General features: G+C 56.3%; 2 protein-coding genes across 2 annotated transcripts; both read left to right on the forward strand.

Annotated features, from left to right (window-relative positions):
- Window positions 1-406: 406 nt before the first annotated feature.
- On the forward strand, window positions 407-16,361 carry TRPM2 (transient receptor potential cation channel subfamily M member 2). The gene is made up of 32 exons (XM_062498818.1): window positions 407-601; window positions 935-1,020; window positions 1,501-1,669; window positions 2,079-2,259; window positions 2,664-2,830; window positions 3,375-3,555; window positions 4,139-4,200; window positions 4,384-4,584; window positions 4,952-5,054; window positions 5,689-5,810; window positions 6,768-7,118; window positions 7,526-7,663; window positions 8,261-8,390; window positions 8,744-8,889; window positions 9,007-9,119; window positions 9,222-9,435; window positions 10,028-10,146; window positions 10,425-10,557; window positions 10,694-10,865; window positions 11,122-11,305; window positions 11,487-11,665; window positions 11,815-11,947; window positions 12,066-12,153; window positions 12,687-12,774; window positions 13,087-13,238; window positions 13,715-13,791; window positions 13,882-13,983; window positions 14,243-14,329; window positions 14,486-14,591; window positions 15,292-15,393; window positions 15,874-15,990; window positions 16,236-16,361. The coding sequence occupies exons 1-32, from the start codon at window positions 407-409 to the stop codon at window positions 16,359-16,361; spliced, it is 4,524 nt and encodes a 1,507-aa protein (XP_062354802.1).
- Window positions 16,362-19,818: 3,457 nt separating this feature from the next.
- LRRC3 (leucine rich repeat containing 3) lies at window positions 19,819-20,688 on the forward strand. Its single transcript, XM_062499453.1, has one exon. It carries the CDS (start codon window positions 19,819-19,821, stop codon window positions 20,686-20,688), a length of 870 nt encoding a protein of 289 aa, XP_062355437.1.
- The last annotated feature ends 966 nt before the right edge of the window (window positions 20,689-21,654 follow it).

Raw genomic sequence — 21,654 nt, forward strand, 5'->3', positions numbered from 1 at the left:
GGCACTTTGTGAACATCGATGGGATTCCCCAGGGAAGCGTGGTGCATGCCGAGGCTGGTCACCACGCACATGGCCCCTGTGTCAGGATTGTGGTGAGGGGATGGCAGGTCTCCCATGGACCAATCTCCACCCAGGCAATGATGGATGGGGCACCTCAGTGCTCTCTTAGTTCATGGGCATCCTTTTTTCTTGGAAGGTTGGACAGGGCTTGGAGAAACCTGGTCTAGGGGAAGGTGTCCTTGCCCTTGGCAGGAGGGTGGAAGGAGATGAAGTCCAAGGCCCCTCCCAATCCACACCGTTCTGGGATTCTCTGATTCTGTTCCACTGTTCTCAGGATGGGGATGTTCAGGAGCTCCCAGCCTAGGAACAGGAGAAAGGAGGCTGAGAAGCACAAGACACAGGAGTCATGTCGGCGCGTGGTCGGTGCGCCAAGGTGCTCCCCTCGGAACTGAACAAGGTGTGCCCCGAGAGAGGAGATGACCCTGCCACACACCCCAGGAAGATGAGTGACTTCGAGGTGGTCCCCAACCTGCAGCAGAGCAGCAGCAGCGTCTCAAGGAGCAGGCGGAAGGCGCATTTCCCCACTGGCAGCAATGAAAAGGCAAGTTCAGGAGGTGCTGCAAGAGGGGAAGGTTGGGCACACACATGAAACTGTGTTAATGCACTCATTAACTCACTAACAGGAGCATTAGAAACCGAGCAGGTTCAGTTTAGGGACAGGCAGAAAACCTCCAAACATCTGAGGCACAAGGCCAGCACTCTTATCCCTTCTCCTTGGAGTACATCTGGCTTTGTCCTTGCAGTCAGCGATGGAGCTTTCATCCTTCACACCCGAAGAAGCACCCAGATGTGCCCCCATCACCATGATGTCTGGCCCCTGGCATAACTTCTGGACCTTTCCAGAAACCCTGACCCCTTGCTGCTTTTCTTGCAGGAAAATCTCATCTCCTGGATTCCTGAAAACATCAGGAAGAAGGAATGCACCTATTTTGTGGAAAGCTCCCAGACATCAGATTCTGGGTAAGCAAGGCACTCCTTCCCTCCCTCCCTCCCTCCCTCCCTCCCTCCCTCCCCTTCAGGAGAGCAGAAGTGAGGGTTGGTGATTAAGCTACAGCACCAGAAAAATCCCATCTTTCTGTCACAGGATTCAAAACCCTCTTTTTAACTGGTTCTTCAGCATGTGGTGAGTCATCACATGGCTGAAATTTTGTGTCCCAGCAAAAAACATTTCCAATGCTTTTCCAGGCAGTCATTTCCATCCTAAATATTTCTGTCCTAAATCTCTACTGGTGGAAATACTTGGATTCTTTTCTCTTAATTTCCCCCCATACATTGCTCTTGTTTCTGCACAAGTTCTGAGCTGGAGGAGCAGCTAGGTGGGAGATGTGGGGCCCTTGCTGTTCCTAAGGAGAGCAGCACCTCCTGCCTGGGCTGAGGTTGGTTGGGCTTTGCCTCTCGGGTTTCAGCTGTTCTCAATGAAGTGGTTGGTGTGTTTTTCAGGAGGATCGTGTGCGAGTGTGGCTATCTCAGGGAACAACACCTGGACGATGCTGCCAAACCTCCCATCTTTCTGGGGAAGGAATGGGATCCCAGCAGGCACATCCAGGAAATGCCAACGGATGCCTTCGGTGATATCCACTTCACAGGGCTGGGACAGAAGACAGGGAAGGTGATCTGTTTGTCCCATCTGTGGGGAGCCAGTGTTTGGGTCTTGCCGTGGCAGATGCACAGGAGTATTTCCCTCCTGAATGAGAGGACATTGGGAAAGGGTGGAATTGCCCCGAAGGCAACAGTGACTCAAGCAGTGGAGGGAGATAGGACCCCTCCTCTGAAACCACAAGACTCATGATTCAAGGAGTGGCTGTTCCCTGTCCTTGCCCTTAGAACTGTCTGGGGAATATTAGTTCCCAGGAAAGCATATGGGAATAGGGTCATGGACAAAGACCTGGACCAGCAGCAACATGACTCTGCTGCAGAATGGTGTTGGGAAGCCTCTTGGGTGGGACAGGAGGAATTGTGTTGGAGGTGCGACCCCATTGTTGACACCCAAAACTTGTGCCTGACCCCTTTTTCTGCAGTACGTGCGTGTGTCCTCGGATACCCCTCCACGGGTCATCTACCACCTCATGACACAGCACTGGGGCCTTGATGCACCCAACCTGCTCATCTCAGTCACCGGGGGAGCAAAAAACTTTGTCATGAAGCCAAGGCTGAAGAACATCTTCCGGCAAGGGCTGGTCAAGGTGGCCCAGACCACAGGTAAGAGACCACAGAATAATTAAATCATGGAATCAGAATAGTTTGGGTTGAAAGGGACTTTTAAAGGTCATCAGGATGCAGAGGGTCTCCCGGAGATTGCACCTGGCCATCCCAGGTTCAGTAAGTTGGGCTGTTCAGGGGATGCTGAGCTGTTTTAGGAGACCTGTAGGTCCCTACCTGGACCACAATCACCAGGGGTGGGCTCCTGCTCAGTCACTGCAAAGAGGCTCAGAAGGAGCTGGACTCAGAGAGGTGCTGAAGAAGGCATTGCCTGTGCTGCCAGGGCAAGGAAGAGACATCTTCTGGGGGATGGAGCACCCCAGGATCCCACAGCCATATAGGGGAAGCTGGGAGATTGCTGTGGGCAGAGCCTCTCCCTTCCCATGGCCCTCTGTGACCCCCAGGAGCCTGGATCATCACAGGGGGGTCCCACGCTGGTGTGATGAAACAGGTGGGAGAGGCAGTGCGAGACTTCATCCTGAGCTGCAGCCACAAGGAGGGCGAGATTGTCACCATTGGCATTGCCACCTGGGGAACCGTGTACAACCGGGAGAGCCTTGTCTGCCCCATGGTGAGCCAGGCAGCGCTGGACAGGGGATTGCTTTGCCTATGCCTGGATTTCTGGGGAAGTCCTGCCAAGGACTATGGTGGGAACAGCTGCTTGTAGATGTCGCTGTGGCTGGCAGCCCTGGAAAACCCAACTGAACCAGAAGTGATGGTCACAGAGCTTTAGAATGGTTTGGGTTGGAAGGAACCTTAAGGCTCACCTTGTTCCATCCTTTGCCACGGGCAGGGAACTTTTCATTAGACCAGGCTGCTCTAAGAACCATCCAACCTGGCCTTGAATTCTTCCAGGCTAGTATTTGCTGAGAAGCCCCTCCATCCTACCCAGTGTCTTGAGTAGGTTCTGGGCTTCTCCTGGGAGGACTCTCGTGGGTGTGAGGGCCAGTAGAGCATGGGACAAGACTGATGTGAGTGCTGTGGGGGCACAGGGACAGTTTGGTTGGACTGTCCCCACATGCTGGCCCATTCCTGTCCCCACGTGCTGGTTACTTTGGCTATCTGCTGCTCCTCTGCCAGGCTTCTCCCAGAGTGTCTCCTGCTGCACCTTACAGGGGGGCTTTCCTGCTGAGTATGTGCTGGATGAGGAGAACCAAGGCAGCCTGTCGTGCCTGGACAGCAACCATTCCCACTTCATCCTGGTGGATGATGGGACCCACGGGAGGTACGGGGTGGAAATCCCCCTGAGGACCAGGCTGGAGAAGTTCATTTCAGAGCAGACCAAGGTGAAAGGAGGTAATGGCAATACACAGCCCAGCCTGAGGCAGGGATGAGCTATCCCCCTGAAATATTGTCCTTCCTGGGCTCCAGCAAGAGGCTGTGGCATCCTCACAGGATCCAGGCACAGGGTCTGAGAGGATTGCCATGATAAGTGTGGAACCTGGCTCCTCCGTAACAGTGATCAGAGAATCTTTCTGTGCCGGACTTATGGGATCACTAAAGGAATCCCCAAACCTTGTGATGGCAAGCTGATTAGGGAAAGTAATTTCTCCCAAAAGGCCAGGTCCCAAGGGAGCTTCCAGGGGTCATTTTCTCACTGTGCAAATGATCTCCTGTCATAACACATGCACAAGTGCTCACTGAATCCCCTGAGCTGGAAGAGACCCATAAGGACCCTCAAATCCAACTCCTGGCCCTGCAGAGAACACCCCCAAAAATCCCACCATGTCTGGAGCATGGTTTTCCTCCCCTCTCCTGAAGCCTGACATGTCAGGGACAGTGCTCCCACCTTGCCTTTTGTACTCCACCACTCAGAGCAGATTGTATGGGAGAGTATCAGCCCTATGGGAAGGTGACCCTGGATTCTGCTTCCCTGCAGGTGTTGCCATCAAGATCCCCATTGTGTGTGTGGTGCTGGAAGGAGGCCCCGGAACTCTTGATGTAAGAAACTGCTTGTGGCAAGCTGAGGAGGGGGGGCTAAGGAGGGACAGCTCCTTCCCGGGGTGCTGCTCTCAGTGGTGCCACACTGACAGGAGCACTGGGAGCAGCAGTGGGGTCCCAGGCTCAGAGAGGGTCTGCAGGTGTTTGGGTGGGATCCAGACCAACCTCCCCGCTCTGCTGCAGACCATCTACAATGCCATCACCAATGGCACCCCCTGTGTGATTGTGGAAGGGTCTGGGCGCGTGGCCGATGTCATCGCGCAGGTGGCCAACCTGCCCGTGGCCAGGATCACCATCGCCTTGATCCAGAAGAAACTGAGCGTCCTCTTCCAGGACACCTACGAGCTCTTCACTGAGAGCAAACTGGTGGAGTGGACCAAGAAGGTGAGTCCCTTGCAGGCTCCTCTGAGCTGTGGGAGACCAAAGAGGTCCCAGGGGTCCTGGCCTATGAGCAGCAAAGGTCCCAGACAAAGTTTGAGCCTCATCTGCCCCCAGCCATCCTCATCATTGTCCTGGTGGGCACCCCAAGGGCTCAGGCTCTGCTCCTGCACTGCCTGCTCCCTTTGGGCAGGGAGGCAGTGTTTGTGACCAGCCCATGATGGAGGAACACAGCACAGGGGTCCTGCAGGTGGCAGAGGGATGTGAGGAATTGCCCTGCACAGTGCAGGGGCCTGTGGCAAGCAGCAGGGAGGAGATGCTGCTGCTCATTGCTTGCCCGTTGCAATTGCTCATTGCTTGGATTTCCTTGTAGATCCAAGACATAGTGAGGAGCCGGCAGCTCCTGACCATCTTCAGAGAGGGCAAATATGGCCAGCAGGACGTGGATGTGGCCATCCTCCAGGCCCTCTTCAAAGGTGAGGGGACTCCCTGGGAGGATGGGGCAAGGTGAACAGGGTGGGGATCAAATCACCTCCTACTGCTGCTTGACCTATGGGGGCACCAAAGAAATCCCCAAACCTTATTCCTGGGGAGAGATGATTATGCCTTGAGAGGCTCCCTGGAACAGAGGCTGGACAGAGTTAAAGGAGAAAAGTAGGCATTTATTAAAAGGCCTTCAAAGGATTCACCTTGGGCAGTACAAGAGCCTGGCCAAGGCTACACCCAAAATGGACCCCGGGTCAGGAGTTTTCACACTTTTATAAGTTTTGGTCCATGTCCATATTGGGGTTCATTGTCCAATCCCAGCTCCAGGTTCTGCAGTCCCATCCTCCCAGATTCTCTCCTCAATTCTCTGCTGTTTGCACTTTTTCGGGCTGAAACTGCAGCAGTGTCCTTGGTTGTGGGGCTGTTTTGTGTGACTGAGCTGTGAGGAGAGCTTGCTGACACTTTATATGGAGTTCAGAGTTATATCCTAATGCAGTACAGAATATGGAAAATATGAAAGCTAAAACTGAAGGCATCATAAAAGGCCACACATGCAAGGAAGCTTCCATGTGGTATCTCCTCACTGGCTGATCCTCTGTTCTAACACATGCACTTTGCATGCAGCATCCCGAAACCAGGACCACTTTGGTCGTGAGAACTGGGACCACCAGCTGAAGTTGGCTGTGGCCTGGAACAGGGTGGACATTGCCCGAAGTGAGATCTTCACAGATGACCATGACTGGAAGGTATGGATATCCCTGTGCTGCTTGTCTGGTCAGGCTTACAGTTTGTCAGGCCTGTGGATCTGGAGGGCACTTCTCACCTTGGCTGTGCCTGGGGAGTGTTTTAAAGGGATTTCTCCCTGACCCTGAACTCTCGGTGCATTAACAGGAGCTGTTCTTCAAAAATGCTCTCAAACACCCAAAGCAGAGCTAAGCATGCACAAAGACAATTGGTTTTTGACTCAAAACCAGTGTTTTTAAAGACCCACCTAGAAAAATACCTCTTGACAGCTCTTCCCTGTAGTCAGTGCTCAAGCAGCAATTTATCTTAACTCATCTCACCCAGTCTGGTGCTTCCCTGTTCATCTCTTATTACAGAGTGGGGTAGGGGCCAGCTCTGCCATCCCATGCCTGATCCTGCTGTTGAGAAGTCGAGGCTGAGAAGGGTAGTCTGTCCCTTCTGATGAGGCTGTGGAACTTGGAAGGAATTTTCCTATTTCAACAGTTTGGGTTCCCCCAGCTCACACACCTGTGATGAGACTGGGAAGGGCTGGTGGGAGCTAGGAACCTGAAAGTGAAGCATCTGAGGATATATGCCCCATCCCTGGAAATACTGATGATCAAGCTGGCAACCTGGACACCTGCAAGGTGTTCCTGCCCCTGGCAGGGGATTGGAACCAGATGAACTTCCAACTGAAACTGTCCTGTGATTTTGTGATAATCATGACCTTGGGATAGGTAGTCTCTACCCTACCCACCCCTCTGCCCAGCAGCCAAGGGGGGAGAGGGCTCCACTGACAGAGAAGGGTGCCCTCTCCTAACCCCCTGTGAATGTCCCACAAGTTTTAGTGCATGTCACGTGCTCTTTCACATCCGAAGACTCCTCATGTGCTTAGGGATAAAATCTCCTCCGAGTGAGGAGCATGGTAGGGTCCTGCTCTGAGACCACAGAGCCCCTCACCTCTGCCTCTGGCCTGCCAGCCCTCAGATCTCCACCCCGTGATGGCAGCTGCCCTGATTTCCAACAAGCCAGAGTTTGTGAAGCTGTTCCTGGAGCAGGGAGTGCGTCTCAAGGAGTTTGTCACCTGGGACACGCTGGTTTACCTCTACGACAACCTGGCCCCGTCCTGCCTGTTCCACAGCAAGTTGCAGAAGGTGCTGCTGGAGGAGAGAGAGCACACAGCTGGCTCCAAAATGCCAAGGCTGCAGATGCACCACGTGTCCCAGGTGCTGCGGGAGCTTCTGGGCTGCTCCACACAGCTGCTCTACCCCAAGCCCAAGCACACGGAGCGGCCCCGGCTCTCCATCCCTGTCCCACACATCAAGCTGAACGTAAGCACCTCCAGGGTACCTGGTGGCAGGGTGGGGACACTGCTTCAGGGGCTGTCCTGGAGGATGCAGCTGGGTCTCTGCCCTCTTGTCTGCTCAAAAATCGTACTTGTAAAAGTGCCTTAAAGCCCCGGCCAAGTCATCTGCCCTGCCTTTTCCAGGTGCAACACCCACCTTCCTACACCTGTAGCACTGTGTGGATGTGTGATGCTGGTGGGCAGGACTTAGTGGGGTGGGTGCACAGCTCCACCTGATCCCAGCCCTAGAAAAAGTGAAATTCTCAGGATGAGTCCAAGTCTTGACCACCCCTCTATCTGGGCAAAATCCTTTCCATGAGCAGTGGAGGCAGCACCAGGGCTTTGAGTGGCTTGGTGCTGAGTGAGCAGGTCTGAGCATTGCACACCTTGCAGGTGCAGGGCTCAAGTCTTCGGTCCCTCTACAAGCGCTCTGCCGGCCGAGTCACCTTCACCATGGACCCCGTCCGGGACCTGCTCATCTGGGCCGTGGTCCAGAACCGCAGGGAGCTGGCAGAAATCATCTGGGCCCAGGTATCACAGCCCAGAGCTCTGGTCACAGCTGAGGGTTCATATGTAGCCAAACCTCGCAGCCTCCAGGGGAACAGTGGAACACGCTGGGATTCGGGATAGTGGCAGAGCTGTCCTGAGCCTGACCCCAGCCAAATAGGAGCCAGCTAGGCAGCCTGAGAGCACTTAATGTCCATCCCCAGATCCCTCCCTTCCTGGCCAAAACAGGTAGAGGGGATGTGCTGGGCCAGAAGTGGGCTAGTCAGGCTGAAGGAGCCCACAGGGTCACGGCAGCTGGAGTGGAGAAGGCTTCTACTCATAAACAGCATTCCAGGACAAGAGGCAGTGTAGCTGGTGGCATAGTGAACACGCTAAGGAACCACTCTGTCCCATCAGCCAAGGCATCCCACAAAGAGGACAGGGCTGTTCCCATATTCTCCATGGCAGTGGGCTATTCAGAGGTGAGCTTGACTCAGTCCTTGTCATGGCAAGCAGTCCATCCTGAGCACTGATCTGTTTGGGACACCCTCCTTCCTTCCTGTGGGGGAGCTGTGGAGGGTTTGTCAAGATTTCTGGGACTTGACAGAGCGTCCATGCTTTCCTTATCCTCTTCTGTGCCAGAGCCAGGACTGCATGGCAGCAGCACTGGCCTGCAGCAAAATCCTGAAGGAGCTGGCCAAGGAGGAGGAGGACACGGACACCACGGATGACATGCTGGCCCTGGCTGAGGAGTATGAGCGCAAGGCAATTGGTGAGCAGGACCTGCACCCCAGAGCTCTTCCTGCGCCCCAGAGCTGTTCCTGCACCCCAGAGCTGCTCCTGCCCCCCAGATCTGCTCTTGCACCCCAGAGCTGCTCCTTCATCCCAGATCTGCTCTTGCACCCTGCAGGGCTGGCGAGCTTTACCCAGGAGATATCTGAGGGGTGGGAAATGAGGTTCCCATCCTCACAGTTGGGGATTGTGCTCCAAAGGCCGTGCCAGCATAGTGGTGGGAGCACAGGGAGTACCACGGTGTGATGCAATGCCCTGATCCTGCTCAGAAGGGTGACTCTGAGTGCCTGGCCCCAGAGCTCAGCCTCGTGTTCCTGGTGCTGGGCTTTCCAGGTGTGTTCACAGACTGCTACCGCAAGGATGAAGAGAGAGCTCAGAAGCTTCTCACCCGTGTCTCTGAAGCCTGGGGGAAGACAACCTGTCTGCAGCTGGCATTGGAGGCCAAGAACATGAGTTTTGTGTCCCATGGGGGGGTCCAGGTGGGCTCCAGCAGTGGTCCTTGGAGAGAATGTGTCCAAGTGTCCTCAAGATCCAGAGTTCCTTGTAAATAGCCTTCAGCCTCTGTAACCAGCACTTCTCTTTCTCCCTCTTCACAGGCTTTTCTAACCAAGGTCTGGTGGGGAAAGCTGTCTGTGGACAATGGCCTGTGGCGGGTGATTTCGTGCATGCTGTTCTTCCCCCTGCTCTACACCAACCTCATCACCTTCAGGTACTTCTGGGACACATATGCACTGAGGCAGGGCTTTCCTCCAGCCTCACCCTGCGGCTGGCTGGGGGAAGCCGAGCTCACATCCATCCCTGCACCCCGCAGGGAGAAGAGGCTGCAGCCCATGGGCTGCCTGGCACGCCTCCGAGCCTTTTTCACAGCACCCATCGTCATCTTCCTCATGAACATCCTCTCTTACTTCACCTTCCTGCTGCTCTTCGCATATGTCCTGATGGTTGACTTCCAGCCGATGCCGTCCTGGCGGGAATACCTCATCTACTTCTGGCTCTTCTCCCTGGTGTGCGAGGAGACCCGCCAGGTGTGGGCAGGCAGAGCTGAGGCTGGGAGGGGGCAGAGGAGGAGAGACAGCCCTCTGGGTGCTCCTGGGAGCTCCCACACTGCTCATGTTCCCGTGCTGCTTCTCGTGTCACCACCTATTCCGAGAAGTCCCAGCACCTGGAACCACCAGATCCCCCGTCTCTGGGGCCAGGGATTCTCCTTGGCTGCATCTGGCTTGGCCCCGTATGTTTGGAGGGGAAAATGCTGTACAGCTGGTGGGCTTTTCCCAGGAGGTGTCTGGTGTCTGGTTTGGGAATGTCAGGAGACGGAGGGAGCTCTACCTTTGGGTGAATTCCTAGGAGGATTTCCAGGTTTTGCTTGACATTTGGGATTGTTCAGCTTTTGCTTCAACATCTCAGTGACTTTCTCCTCCAGCCTGAAGAGCCTCAAAATCCCAGGTGTCCCCACACTCCTTCCCAGATGTTCCCCATGCTCCTAGAGAAAACCACATAGGCTCAGGTCACCGTTGGGTCAGCGAGAGTGTCCACTGATGTCCAGTTGATCTCTGTGATCTCTCCCCTTTATGAGGTGCACGAGTGTCTTACACCCAGCCCCTTTTCTCTTCCCAACAGCTGTTGTACGATCCAGACGGTCTCGGGGTTGTGAAAATGGCTTCCCTGTACATCAAGGACTTCTGGAATAAGCTGGATATCTGTGCCATCCTGGTCTTTATCGCAGGGCTGACTTGCAGGTGAGCTGCAGAGCTTAATAGTATTTTCATAGAATCATGGAATCTCAGACTGGTTTGGAAGGGACCTTAAAGCTCATCCCATTCTACCCCCTGCTATGGGCAGCGACACCTTCCACTTTCCCAGGTTGCTCCCAAGGCTTGTCCAACCTGGCCTTGGACACTTCCAGGGATGGGGCAGCTGCGCCAGGGCCTCCCCTCCCTCTTAGTTATTCCAAATTAAATTCTATATGTTTCTATGGCAGCACTGAGGTGCTTCCTTTCCTCTCTTCCATGTCCAGGCTGATCCCATCAACCTTATATCCTGGGCGCATTGTACTGTCCCTGGCTTTTATCATTTTCTGCCTGCGCCTGATGCACATTTTCACAGTCAGTAAAACTCTGGGGCCCAAGATCATCATTGTGAAGCGCATGGTGAGAGCTCCCCTCTGTCCTGCTGGGGTGATGCTGGACTGTCCTGCTCAAGTAGCTGGATATGCCACCCATGTTCTCCCATCCTGGAGTGGGGCTTGCTCCAGGACACAGCTATCCTTCCCCTCTGTCTTTGCAGATGAAGGATGTCTTCTTCTTCCTCTTCCTGCTGGCAGTGTGGGTGGTGTCCTTTGGGGTGGCCAAGCAGGCTATCCTGATCCACAACGAGGAACGCGTGGAGTGGCTTTTCCGTGGTGTGGTCTACCATTCTTACCTGACCATCTTTGGGCAGATTCCTTCCTACATCGATGGTAAGGGACCCTGTGACAGCACATGGCATGAGCAAGGTGGCTGTGACAAAGCTGATGTACCAAACTCATGCCATGTTGGCCCACGGAAGTCCCACAGACCTGTCAGTGAACAGAGAATCTGGGATGATGTAGATGGAGGTCAAATCCCTGCCTGGTGCTCAGCTCCCTGGATGCTGGCTCCTTTCTGAGAGCAGAACGTGCTCCCCAAGACATCTGAGGTTTGGCCACCATGGAGTCACGCTGTGCTCTCCCACAGGGGTCAACTTCAACATTGACCAGTGCAGCCCCAATGGGACTGACCCCTACAAGCCCAAGTGCCCAGAGACAAATGCGGACAACAAGAAACCCATCTTCCCAGAATGGCTGACAGTAATCTTGCTGTGCCTCTACCTGCTCTTCACCAACATCCTCCTCCTCAACCTCCTCATTGCCATGTTCAAGTGAGTCTGGGGGTCTCTAGATGTGGTGGAAGCAGTGGGATCCCACTTGGGGATTATAGATGTGGTAGAAATAGTTGCAGATCAGGAGTGATTAAGGGAGTTGGGTAGAGCTGTGACACCATTCAAACACCACGTGCCCCTTCATCCCCACGGCGTGGCTGACACCTGGGCTCTGCCCCAGCTACACCTTCCAGCAGGTCCAGGAGCACACGGACCAGATCTGGAAGTTCCAGCGGCACGACCTGATCGAGGAGTACCACGGCCGCCCGCCCGCGCCCCCGCCCCTCATCCTGCTCAACCACCTGCAGCTCCTGCTCCGTCGTGGCTTGCTCCGCCGGCCCGCCACGCACCACAAGCTCAGTGAGGACCAGCATCCCCCTCCTGCCGTTTGCCCCCTCCTCAGGGCATGGTACCATGCACTGAGGCACAAAGCTGGGCGTACGGGTGGCAGTCCTGGCCTTTGGGATGCCCAGAGATGTGGCAGTACTGCCATTCTCTTTCTTTGGCAGAGGAGAAGCTGGAGAAAAATGAAGAAGCTGCCCTTCTCTCCTGGGAGATGTACCTGAAGGAGAACTACCTGCAGCACCAGCAGTGCCAGGAGAAGCAGAACACAGAGCAGATGATCCGGGACATTGCACAGAGGTACGGTGGCTCCTGAGAAAGGAAGTTCCTTCTGTCCTTTGGTGTCGTGGGCAGAGAAGAGTTGGGATCAGTGCAGAGGTGGCTGCTGAGGGTGTTCCAACCTGCACTGTCTCTGCAGGGTTGATGTGCTGGCAGAGCTGCTGGACTTGGACCGGGTGAAGAGGACGGGGGTAGTGGAACAAAGACTGGGCTCTCTGGAGGACCAGGTGAGGCAAAACCAGGGCAAGAATCCAAGAAAGGTGAAATTTTTCCAGGGGCTAAGTCTATTTAATCAGAACACAAAATCTCTCAGAGTCAATACCTTTTGGGACAGTTTGAGTTTCCCTGCCTTTAGCTTCTGAGAGGAAAAGGTTTATAGGAAAAGTTCCATTTGACTCCAAGGTAAACAGGATACAGGTGAGAAGTGGTGGGATGGGCCATTCCTCCATTAGTCACCCAAGCAGTCAGAGTTGATCCAGCTCTTCTCCTTGGCCTGAGAGGGCCCTCCAGACCTCCTGGAGACAGAGACTCTCTGTCTTCTTCCTCTGGAACTGCACAAGTAATGGGGTGCCCAGGGAGCCAGCCCGGCCTTGGCATATTCTGCTTCCATGTCCCTTTCCACTGGCTTTGTAAAAGCATTTCCCTGGGGAAAGTTTTCCAAGGCAAACATCAGGACACAGGGAGGATCACTGCTAGGGCTGGATCCCGTGGTACCCAGGGAGCAGAAGGGCTGGGGCTGACCTTCTCCTGTGCCCTGCAGGTGCATCAGAGCGCCCAGGCCCTGAGGTGGATGATGCAGGCACTGCGGGGCAATGGCTTCAGCCCAGGAGAGGATGTGCCACCCGTGGGTAAGCAGAGCCTGACTCCTCCCCAGCAGCCTCTTACAGCAGCCCCCTCTGTAAAGCAGTGGGGCAGTGGTTCCTTTAGTCCTGGGAGCTTTGGTGTCCCCATGAGGTCACCCAGTCTCTCCTGAATCTATTCCCACGCTCCCTGGGGTTTAATCCAGTACCTGCCAGAAGGGAAGCCAGGCTCCACAGTCCCAGGGGACATCAACATCCCCATGGGGAGACCCAGCCACGCTCCTCAGCAGAGCCCCAGTCCACAGTGCTGGACTTGGTGCCCTGCTTTGTGGGACCCTGCTGTCTGTGTCTGTCTCACAGGCTCCTCCAAAGCCTTGGACACCAAGGAGATGGACCTGGAGGGGAAACCCGAGGAGAGCCGGCCCCCATATCATGTGCTCGCCCGAAACCTCCTGTATCCAGGGTCTCATACACTCCGCTTCCCCGTGCCAGATGAGAAGGTTCCCTGGGAGGTAGGAGCTGTGATGCTGGGCAGTGGGGCTGGGAGGAGGAGGCTTGAGAGGCATATCCTGACAGTGGTAGGAAGAGGAACTCAACATGCCATTGGAGAGCTCTTGTTTTTCCAAGCTGTGGGACCATTGGCTCCCCAGAGTCACTGCTTGAGTGACCCCAAAGGAAAGGGCATCATTCCTGATAGGATCTGCAGTGCTAGGAATGCATGGGGATGCTTGGTTGGACACAGGGTACAACCACCCACCTCTGCATTTCCTGAAGCACGGCTGGTTCCAGGGACAGGATCCATCACTGGCTTCCATGGGGGTGTGAGTCCTCCAGCCAAGACCCTGAGCTCAGCCCCCAGCAGAGCCTGGAGCATGACCTGGGGAACGATGCCACAAGCTGGGCAGAGGAAGAGACTGGCCCTTAAGGTGTCCCTGGGGTCCCAATCCCTGTCTGCTGTGGGGGGCTGACATTGCCATGTGTTGTGCAGGTGGATTTCCCACTCTACAACCCCCCTGCCTACTCGGCTGACCACAAGGACATGGCTGTGCAGGACCCCTTCAGCCTGTGAGTCTCCCCCCACGGCTCCCCGATCCTCCAAACCTTCCCTGGGTAGCACAGCCAGCTCTCCCTGCCGGGCTGCCTCCCACCCTCCAGCTCCTTGGAGTCTCTCCTGAAGATCAACTACAACACCATGGATGGACTGATCGACCGGCAGAGCTTCCACGGGCTCTATGCCGTGCAGGACGGGCTGCCACTGTGAGTGCCACTGCCACTGGCTGGCTGGGAAACTGGGTGGGAGGAAAAGCACCAGGACACCGAGAGGCCAGGGGTGCCTGGGCACATCCATCCCATTCCCACTTTCCTATGGCTAGCGGTGGGGCAGGGATAATTTCATGCATCATCCTTAGGGCTGACACCCCCCAAAAAACACCCCAAAAGACATGGGATGCACTGGTAGGGAAGTGCACAGAGGGAGTCTGGTGCTGCCTCAGGCCCCTCATTGTCTCCCTGGCAGGAACCCCATGGGCAGGACGGGGCTGCGAGGCCGTGGGAGGCTGCACTGCTTTGGGCCCAACCATGCCCTGCACCCTGTCGTGACCCGGTGAGTGCATCCTGCTCCAGCACGAGGATGGGGATGGCTGAGGATGTGGGGTGGAAAAGGGGGCATGGGGTCACCTCAGACACCTGGCCAAGCCCTGCACTGCTGGGCAGAGGGGAGCCAAGCCCAGCTGCAGCATGGCAGAGGCCTCTCTCACAGCTGGCGGAGGAATTTGGATGGGTCCATTATAAGGAAGAGCCTGAAGAAGATGCTGGAAGTCCTGGTGGCCCAATACCCACTGTCAGATGTCTGGGCTCTGCCTGGGGTAAGAGCTGGAAGAAATCAGAGCTGGTGCAGAAGGAGCTGAGGAGATGGGATGGATGGAGGGATGGAGGGAGGGAGGGAGGAAGGAAGGAAGGAAGGAAGGAAGGAAGGAAGGAAGGAAGGAAGGAAGGAAGGAAGGAAGGAAGGAAGGAAGGAAGGAAGGAAGGAAGGAAGGAAGGAAGGAAGGAAGGAAGGAAGGAAGGAAGGAAGGAAGGAAGGAAGGAAGGAAGGAAGGAAGGAAGGAAGGAAGGAAGGAAGGAAGGAAGGAAGGAAATCCCATAGAAAAAGGAGAATCACAGGCATGTGTCACAGCTGTGGCTGAGGCTCTGCCCCTCCTGCAGAGCATCTGCAGGCCAAGGGCTGCTGAGGGACCAGAGTTCTCCTTACATTCACCCACTCACCCTGACCTGCTGTCTCCTGCCTCTCCCTCCTCCCCCTCCATGTCTTCCATCTTCACATCCTTCATGTGAGCCTGTTAAGACACCGGCAAAGCATCCTTTGGCAGACATTGGATCAGGCAAACTCAGACATCCACTTGGGCAGAGCTGAGGGCTTTGGGCAGGAGAGGGAGGATGGGAGGCACCAGCAGAGCTGGTGGTGTCTTCTGCAGTGGTGGCAGGCAACTGCCTGATGGCCAAGCTGGTGTCAGGGAGGGAGGCTGGAGCATGCAGGCTCCATAGCTGACATCTGCTTTGGCACAGGGGTCACTAGAGCCAGGTGAGACTCTGCCACTGAAGCTCAAGTGGATCCTGCGCCGGGAGTTCTGGCCTCAGTTCCAGAACCTGCTGAAACAAGGCACTGAGGTGGGGGGAACAGGGGTGTCCCTGTGCTATCGGGTCATAGGAGGGTTCAGTGGGATGGGGGCATGTGGGCATCCCCTTGGCACAGGGACACACGGGTGTCACGGTGGTACAGACACGTGGGGACATCGCTGTGGCATGGGGACATCATGGTGTCACAGGGCCATGTGGGTGGCCAGGGTATAGGAGCAGGGTGCATCACCTCTTAGCCACTGCTCCCACCAGAGAGGAAGGGCTGAGGGAGGTGAAGGTGCCATAATTAATGTGTGAGGGTCAGGGAGCAGCACAGAGACCCCTGGGGAGGGCTGCTCACACCAGTGTCTGTGCCTGCTGCTGTGACTCCTCATGGCTCCAGCTGCAGTGGGAGCCTCTGGTCTCCAGCAGGGCAGAAGACCTACAGGGCCATGCCCACCCACCCCCAGGACCCTCAGGGTGCCCTCAGAGAGGTGATGAGGGCTGCTCATGTGGCATCTCCATGCACAGGTACATAAGGGGTACCTCGACGACCCACGCAACACAGACAACGCCTGGGTGGAGACAGTGGCCATCAGCGTGCACTTCGACACCCAGAACGATGTGGAGATGAAGAGGCTGAATTCTGTAAGGGGCTGTCACCCCTGTGGGTCACCCAGATCGTTCCTGGGGCACAGGAGCCAGATCTCCAGACCCAGATCTCCACAGCACTGGGATTTTCCGGCTGCGTGCAGTGGGGGATGAACATGGGGTGGCACCTCCATGTGTGCCCCAAAAAGAAAGGGTGGGAAGTTTGGGACCAGAGGTGCTGCTGAGCATGGCTGGCATGGCCCCTTGCTAGCAGCACACGTGTGACATCTGTCCCCTTGCAGTTCCTCCAGGGCTGTGACCCGGAGCTGTGCATCCGCTGGCAGGTGCTGGACAAGAGGATCCCCCTGCACGCCAACCACAAGGAGCTCCTGCACAAGGTCTCAACCCTCCTCGGTGCCTACTACTGAGGCCTCGTGCACAGGGTTCCTGCTGCCCCACAGCAGCTTCTGGCTGGGACCTGCAGCTCCACCCCAGTTTACCAGGGAGAACATGGGAGCTGCTGGAATTGAGGTACTCTGGGTGCCTCCGTGAATGTATATTGCAGGTCTCTGGGAGGAAAAATGTCCCCTCCCTAGGGGCATCCCTAGGGGATGCACTGCCTGGGCAGTGCATCCCAGTCTCCTGAGCCATGAAGTTCAGCCCCCAGCTTGTGTCTTGGTGCTTCCACATCAGCCCACAGCCCTAGCCCACAGTTTGGGCCACAGAGAGACACAGGGCTTTTCCTGTGAGATGGTCCTTCTGTCCACCCTACCCTGCTCCTGGCTTCAGGGTGGGCACTGCAGACTCTCCAGTCCCAGCTACCCCTCCACCAGAACATCCATCAGTGCTCCCTGCTCTGAGCCCTGGCAGCCCCACTGCCACAGATCCCAAAGGATTTCCCTGGAGAAGGCTTGGAGTCACTCCTGTGGCAGCTGTACCCATACTTCTGGTTGCCTCAGACCCAACAACATGGTCCTCAGCAGTGACCCAGCACTTCTGAGGGTGCGAGCAGCTCTTGGCTTATATACCTATGGTTTTGTGGCTCTGCACACCTGACATGCTCCAAACTGGTATGTGATCCTGCGTGTGTATGCTGAGCACTGGCTTGCAGCTAAACTTCCTTCCTCTCTCTGAGCCAAGGCCCCAGCTAAATGTCACCTGCCTGTCCCCATCGCCTCGTGCACATGGATGGAAAGTGGCAGCTTGCTGGGACACAGGTGATCCATGCTCTGTGGTTCCTTGGGCAGGTAGGGACAGGAGAGAGACATCAGTGTGTCAATCCCAGACATCCCTGCTTTTAAGGGGTCTTTCACTCATGTTTTCTGTTGCCTGCCACGGGGTGAACAAGGCACAATGGATACACTTTTTGATCATCCAGAAGAGCCCCATGGTGGCATGTTATGCCTGGGGCTGCTCAGGAAGAGATTTTGGTTCCCCCACCTTCTCCCAGTGGATCAGACACTGGCCAGCCAAGGCTGCTCATCCCACACTGGTGGCCACCACAGCACAACTGCAGTTTCACCAGTGATGCACTGGGGTTTGGCAAGGGGAGGGGGCTCAGCCTGGCAATGTATTCAACTCAGCTCAATAAACCATGTAATAAACAACTGCAGGCTGGTGGTGTTTTACAGCTGTTTAACCAGGGGCCATTCCTGGAGGCCATGCAGGCTGTTTGTGGAGGCCATGCTTGGAGCACACTTCTGGGATAAACCCAATTCCCACCCCAATCTTGTTGTAGAAACTCACTTTGCCTGTAGACTCACCCCCCAGTGATGGCTGAATCACTGGTTTGGGTTGAAAGGGGCTTTAACAACCATTTAATTTCAAGCTCCCTGCCATGGGCAGGAACACCTTGCAGCAGATCAGGATGCGCAAGATGACTTGACCCGTTTAGAGTTGATATGGGAGCTGTGCTGATGCTTTGGAAGCATCCCAAAGTGATGGCACGGCACCTTCTCCCATTGCTCCTGGACTGATTGATGTCTGCTCGGGGTCTCTGTCACTGAGAGAGACAGGAGACTATCTGCTGAGAGCCTAAATGGACCCAGGGAGGTCCAGACCGAGGCATGGCTGGGGAGGAAAGATCGTGCCTTACAGCAGCTGATGAAACTTCTAGACTCGCAGTCCGTACCGCAGCCTCCAAAGAATTGCCGAAATCTCATTAGCTGCACTTAATTTGTGCACGCTGGGGCTCCTGCTCTCCCGCAGCCCCGTGGGGATGCTGCCGGGCTGTCCCATCACCCTGATTCCCCCGCCCCGCTTCCCCCGCACCGCCCCCCGTTCCCGCACCGCCCCCGCACCGCCCGGTGCCGCCGCGCCGGGACTGCCCGGCCCGGGGCCCGCAGCAACAGGTGGGGCCGAGCGGGATCGCGACCGAACCGCACCGGCACCGGCGCCGCACGGAACCCGCACAGACACCGGCACCGGCACCGCACGGAACCCGCACCGCACCTACACCGGCACCGGCACCGCACGGAACCCGCACAGACACCGGCACCGGCACCGCACGGAACCCGCACAGACACCGGCACCGGCACCGCACCTACAGCCGGAGCGAAGCAGAGCCCCCCTAGCCGAGCCGGTAAGGGACCCCCGGGCTCCGGGGCAGCGGGGAGCAGTGGGGTTCGGTCCTGCTGCGCGGGGGAGTCCCGGGTTCCCTGACCTCGGGCAGGGCTGGAGCATCACCCCTGCACACCCCTGGGGTCCCTGCCACTCCTGAGGGCTCCCCAGAGCTCTTCCACACGGTGGGAACCGGCTTGGCATAATGCGTCCTTGTTCCCCAGGAGAGATGGAGCTGACAGAGTTGTCCGAGCCAGGTACATTTTGCAGGGCCAGAGGGATTCCTGGGAAGCTCAACTTCATATTCCCAGGCAGAATCCACAGCTCTGGGCAGGGCTGTGGGCAAAGCTGCAAACAGCATCCCTCAGGTGTGAGCATCCTTCTGTGGTACCCTGAGGGTAGTCACACCTGAGGGATGCTGCTCATACCAGGGGAATGCCATAAGCAGAAGGATTCTGGTACCAGAGGGACAACAACTTGGTGCCCATAATGACATCACATGGGACATTAAATTCCCATGAGAAAGGCTCCCTTGGCCTCCCAGATCTCCCCTCCGTGAGGATTCCTTCTCCCAGGCTGACTAAGGCAGCAGGAGGGACATGAGCAGCACCAAAGGCAGAGGAAAGGTGTCCCACCTGCTTTACCTCTTGCCTTGTCCCTGGCAGCACTAGGGTGTCCTTTCCATCCCCCCTTTTACTGTGCTAGGCAGTGGCTCCTCTCTCAACCTCCCACTTCCAGAGTCAGGCTATTAAACCACACTCCTTGTTTACTTTAAAAAACAAACACACCTCCAAACAATTCTTTGGTGAAACCTTTGGAAACCTGACTTGTACCAGCTCACGGACCAGAAGGGAAGGGAAAGGAAAGCAAAAGAACTCCACGTCTTGTTATTTAAAATCCTGGCAGTGATTTAAGTCAGTCTGATGATCCTTAGAGTCTGACTCATCATTTTTTTTAAACACTCAGGGTTGGTGAGATAGGAATTTACTGGTGCTGTTCTCCAGTAGCAAACTCCTGCATCCCCCCTGGAAACTGGTAGCAGCATGGGGCAGAGGCTCCCAGGCCCATCTCCACACTCCATCTTGCAGCTCACTTTGTCCACCTGGGTGGTCTCTGCAGAGATGGGGTAGGGGAGCTGGGGTTTCTACTTCTGATTAAACCAAATTAAGCTGTCCTGGAAAAGACAGCCAGTGTCACTCCACCCTTGTTTTCTCATGAGCCCAGGCTCTCACCCCTTTCCCAAGGCACATCATACATGAGCCATACCCAGTGTTCCAGGAAATAATGCCGTGTCATATCCCCTCCACCCACAGCTTCCCTTCAGTGATGGGAGAGGCCTTGCAGGAGTGCCGAGGGGCCGTCCTGCTGCCCAGGAACTGCTGCCACCCCCGGGGAGCTGCCAGCAGCCATGCTGAGCTGGCTGGCTGCACCATGACCCTCACCACCACCACCGGGCCAGCCACCAGCGTGGCCCAGGCTTTCTTTTGCCTCCTGCTCTGCATCCCCTGGGGCAGCTCCTGCCCCCCCAGCTGCCAGTGCACCGAGCGGGCAGGAGCGAAGGCTGTCCTCTGCAGCTCCCAGCACCTGGAAGAGATCCCCAAGGACATCCCCAGGGATGTGGTGTTCCTCAAGCTGGATGCCAACAGCATCACCAGGATCCCCAGCAACGCTTTCAGGCACCTCTCGCACCTGCAGGAAATCGACCTCTCCAGGAATGCCATCGAGAAGATCGACAGGGCAGCTTTCAAAGGGGTGGCGGCTGGGCTGCGGAGCCTCGACCTCTCCAGCAACCGCATCCGCAGCATTCCCAAGGAGGCCCTGCTGGCACTCAACGCCAAGCTCCGGCTGGCCAACAACCCTTGGCACTGCGAGTGTGCCTTGCAGGAGGTGCTGTGGGAGGCACGGCTGGACCTCGACTCCGTGCAGGACATCACCTGCCACACGGCCCCGCGGCAGGAGTACGTGGGCAAGCCGCTGCTCCAGGTCCTGGACGCCGGCGTCAACTTCTGCAGCGTGCGCCAGAGGACCATGGACGTGGCCATGTTCATCACCATGTTCGGCTGGTTCGCCATGGTCATCGTCTACGTCATCTGCTACGTCCGCCACAACCGGGAGGACTCCTGCAGGCACCGGGACTACTGGAGGTCGCTGCCCAGAGCCCAGCCCCAGGCAGACACTGCCAGCACTGCCCTGTAGCGCAGGGCTGGGGTGCCATCTTCCAGCTCCTCCCGGTGGGCATCAAAGCTTCTTGGCACATTCCCCAGTGCTTTCTTCAGACAAGTGCCACCGATGTCCCCTCCCCAGCGACGCTGGACTGAGCGTGAGCAAACGTCATGGGGGAGGGATGCCAGAGACACCCTGTGTCCGTGGGCCTGTCCATGGACAGCAGGTTCCTGGGGACAAACATCCCCAGCCAGACCCTTTTTTCCCCCACAGAGCTGGGCTCGCAGGGAATGCAGCCCCAGTCGAGTGCTTATGGTTTGGAGACGGCAAATCCCTGGAAGTGAGAGATGAGTTGTGGGGCCAGGAGGTCCCTGGGGTGCAGAGAGTCACTGCAGAGGGGTCACCCCAGTGAGGCATCTGTCTTGTTAAAGGCATCCTGCCCAAGGCCCCCAGTACCTTGGCAGCCTCTGCCTGCCTCCAGCAATTCGGGGGGGGGAACTCCAAAACCTTTGTTTCCTCAATAAAGCCCTGCACTTAGGAAAAGCCCTCAGGGTTTCTGCTGTGCTGGGAGCTGAATGTCCAGGGAGCTGAGCATCCAGGGAGGGTGGTGGTGCTCATGGTGCTTGGGGGTTCATCCTAATTCAATCTCTCCCAAAGCAGACCAGTTTAAATTCAATGTACCAGCACGACTCCCATTAGGTGCCATCCCCTCCTACCCTCAGCTGAATCTGCCTCCAGCAGGGACCAGCTGCCCAAATACAGCTGCTCTTGCCTTATCTTGCCCTTCCTCAGGGCTGAATTAGAGTTGCTGCTCACAGCTCAGTGATGGAAGCAAATCAAATTCTCCCTTTTTCACAAGGGAGAAATGGTCCTTCCTGACAGAGCCAGCTGCAGCTGCACTGAACGGGGAGAGGAGGGAGGGATGCAGAGGCTCACCCTGCAGGTCTGGAGCCTGGGAAGGTTCAGGCTGTGACCCCCAGCCCTTCTCGATGGGGCTGG

The sequence above is a fragment of the Cinclus cinclus genome, chromosome 10 (genome assembly GCF_963662255.1).
Source record: "Cinclus cinclus chromosome 10, bCinCin1.1, whole genome shotgun sequence".
Taxonomy (NCBI): domain Eukaryota; kingdom Metazoa; phylum Chordata; class Aves; order Passeriformes; family Cinclidae; genus Cinclus; species Cinclus cinclus.

Bases quoted from the DNA above. Each gene is read 5' to 3' on its own strand.
- TRPM2 (XM_062498818.1), top strand. From the start codon at position 407: ATGTCGGCGCGTGGTCGGTGCGCCAAGGTGCTCCCCTCGGAACTGAAC. The intron at 2,260-2,663 runs GTAAGAGACCAC...TGTGACCCCCAG, and splicing joins CAAGGTGGCCCAGACCACAG to GAGCCTGGATCATCACAGGG. The intron at 15,394-15,873 runs GTGGGGGGAACA...CTCCATGCACAG, and splicing joins TGCTGAAACAAGGCACTGAG to GTACATAAGGGGTACCTCGA.
- LRRC3 (XM_062499453.1), top strand. From the start codon at position 19,819: ATGGGAGAGGCCTTGCAGGAGTGCCGAGGGGCCGTCCTGCTGCCCAGG.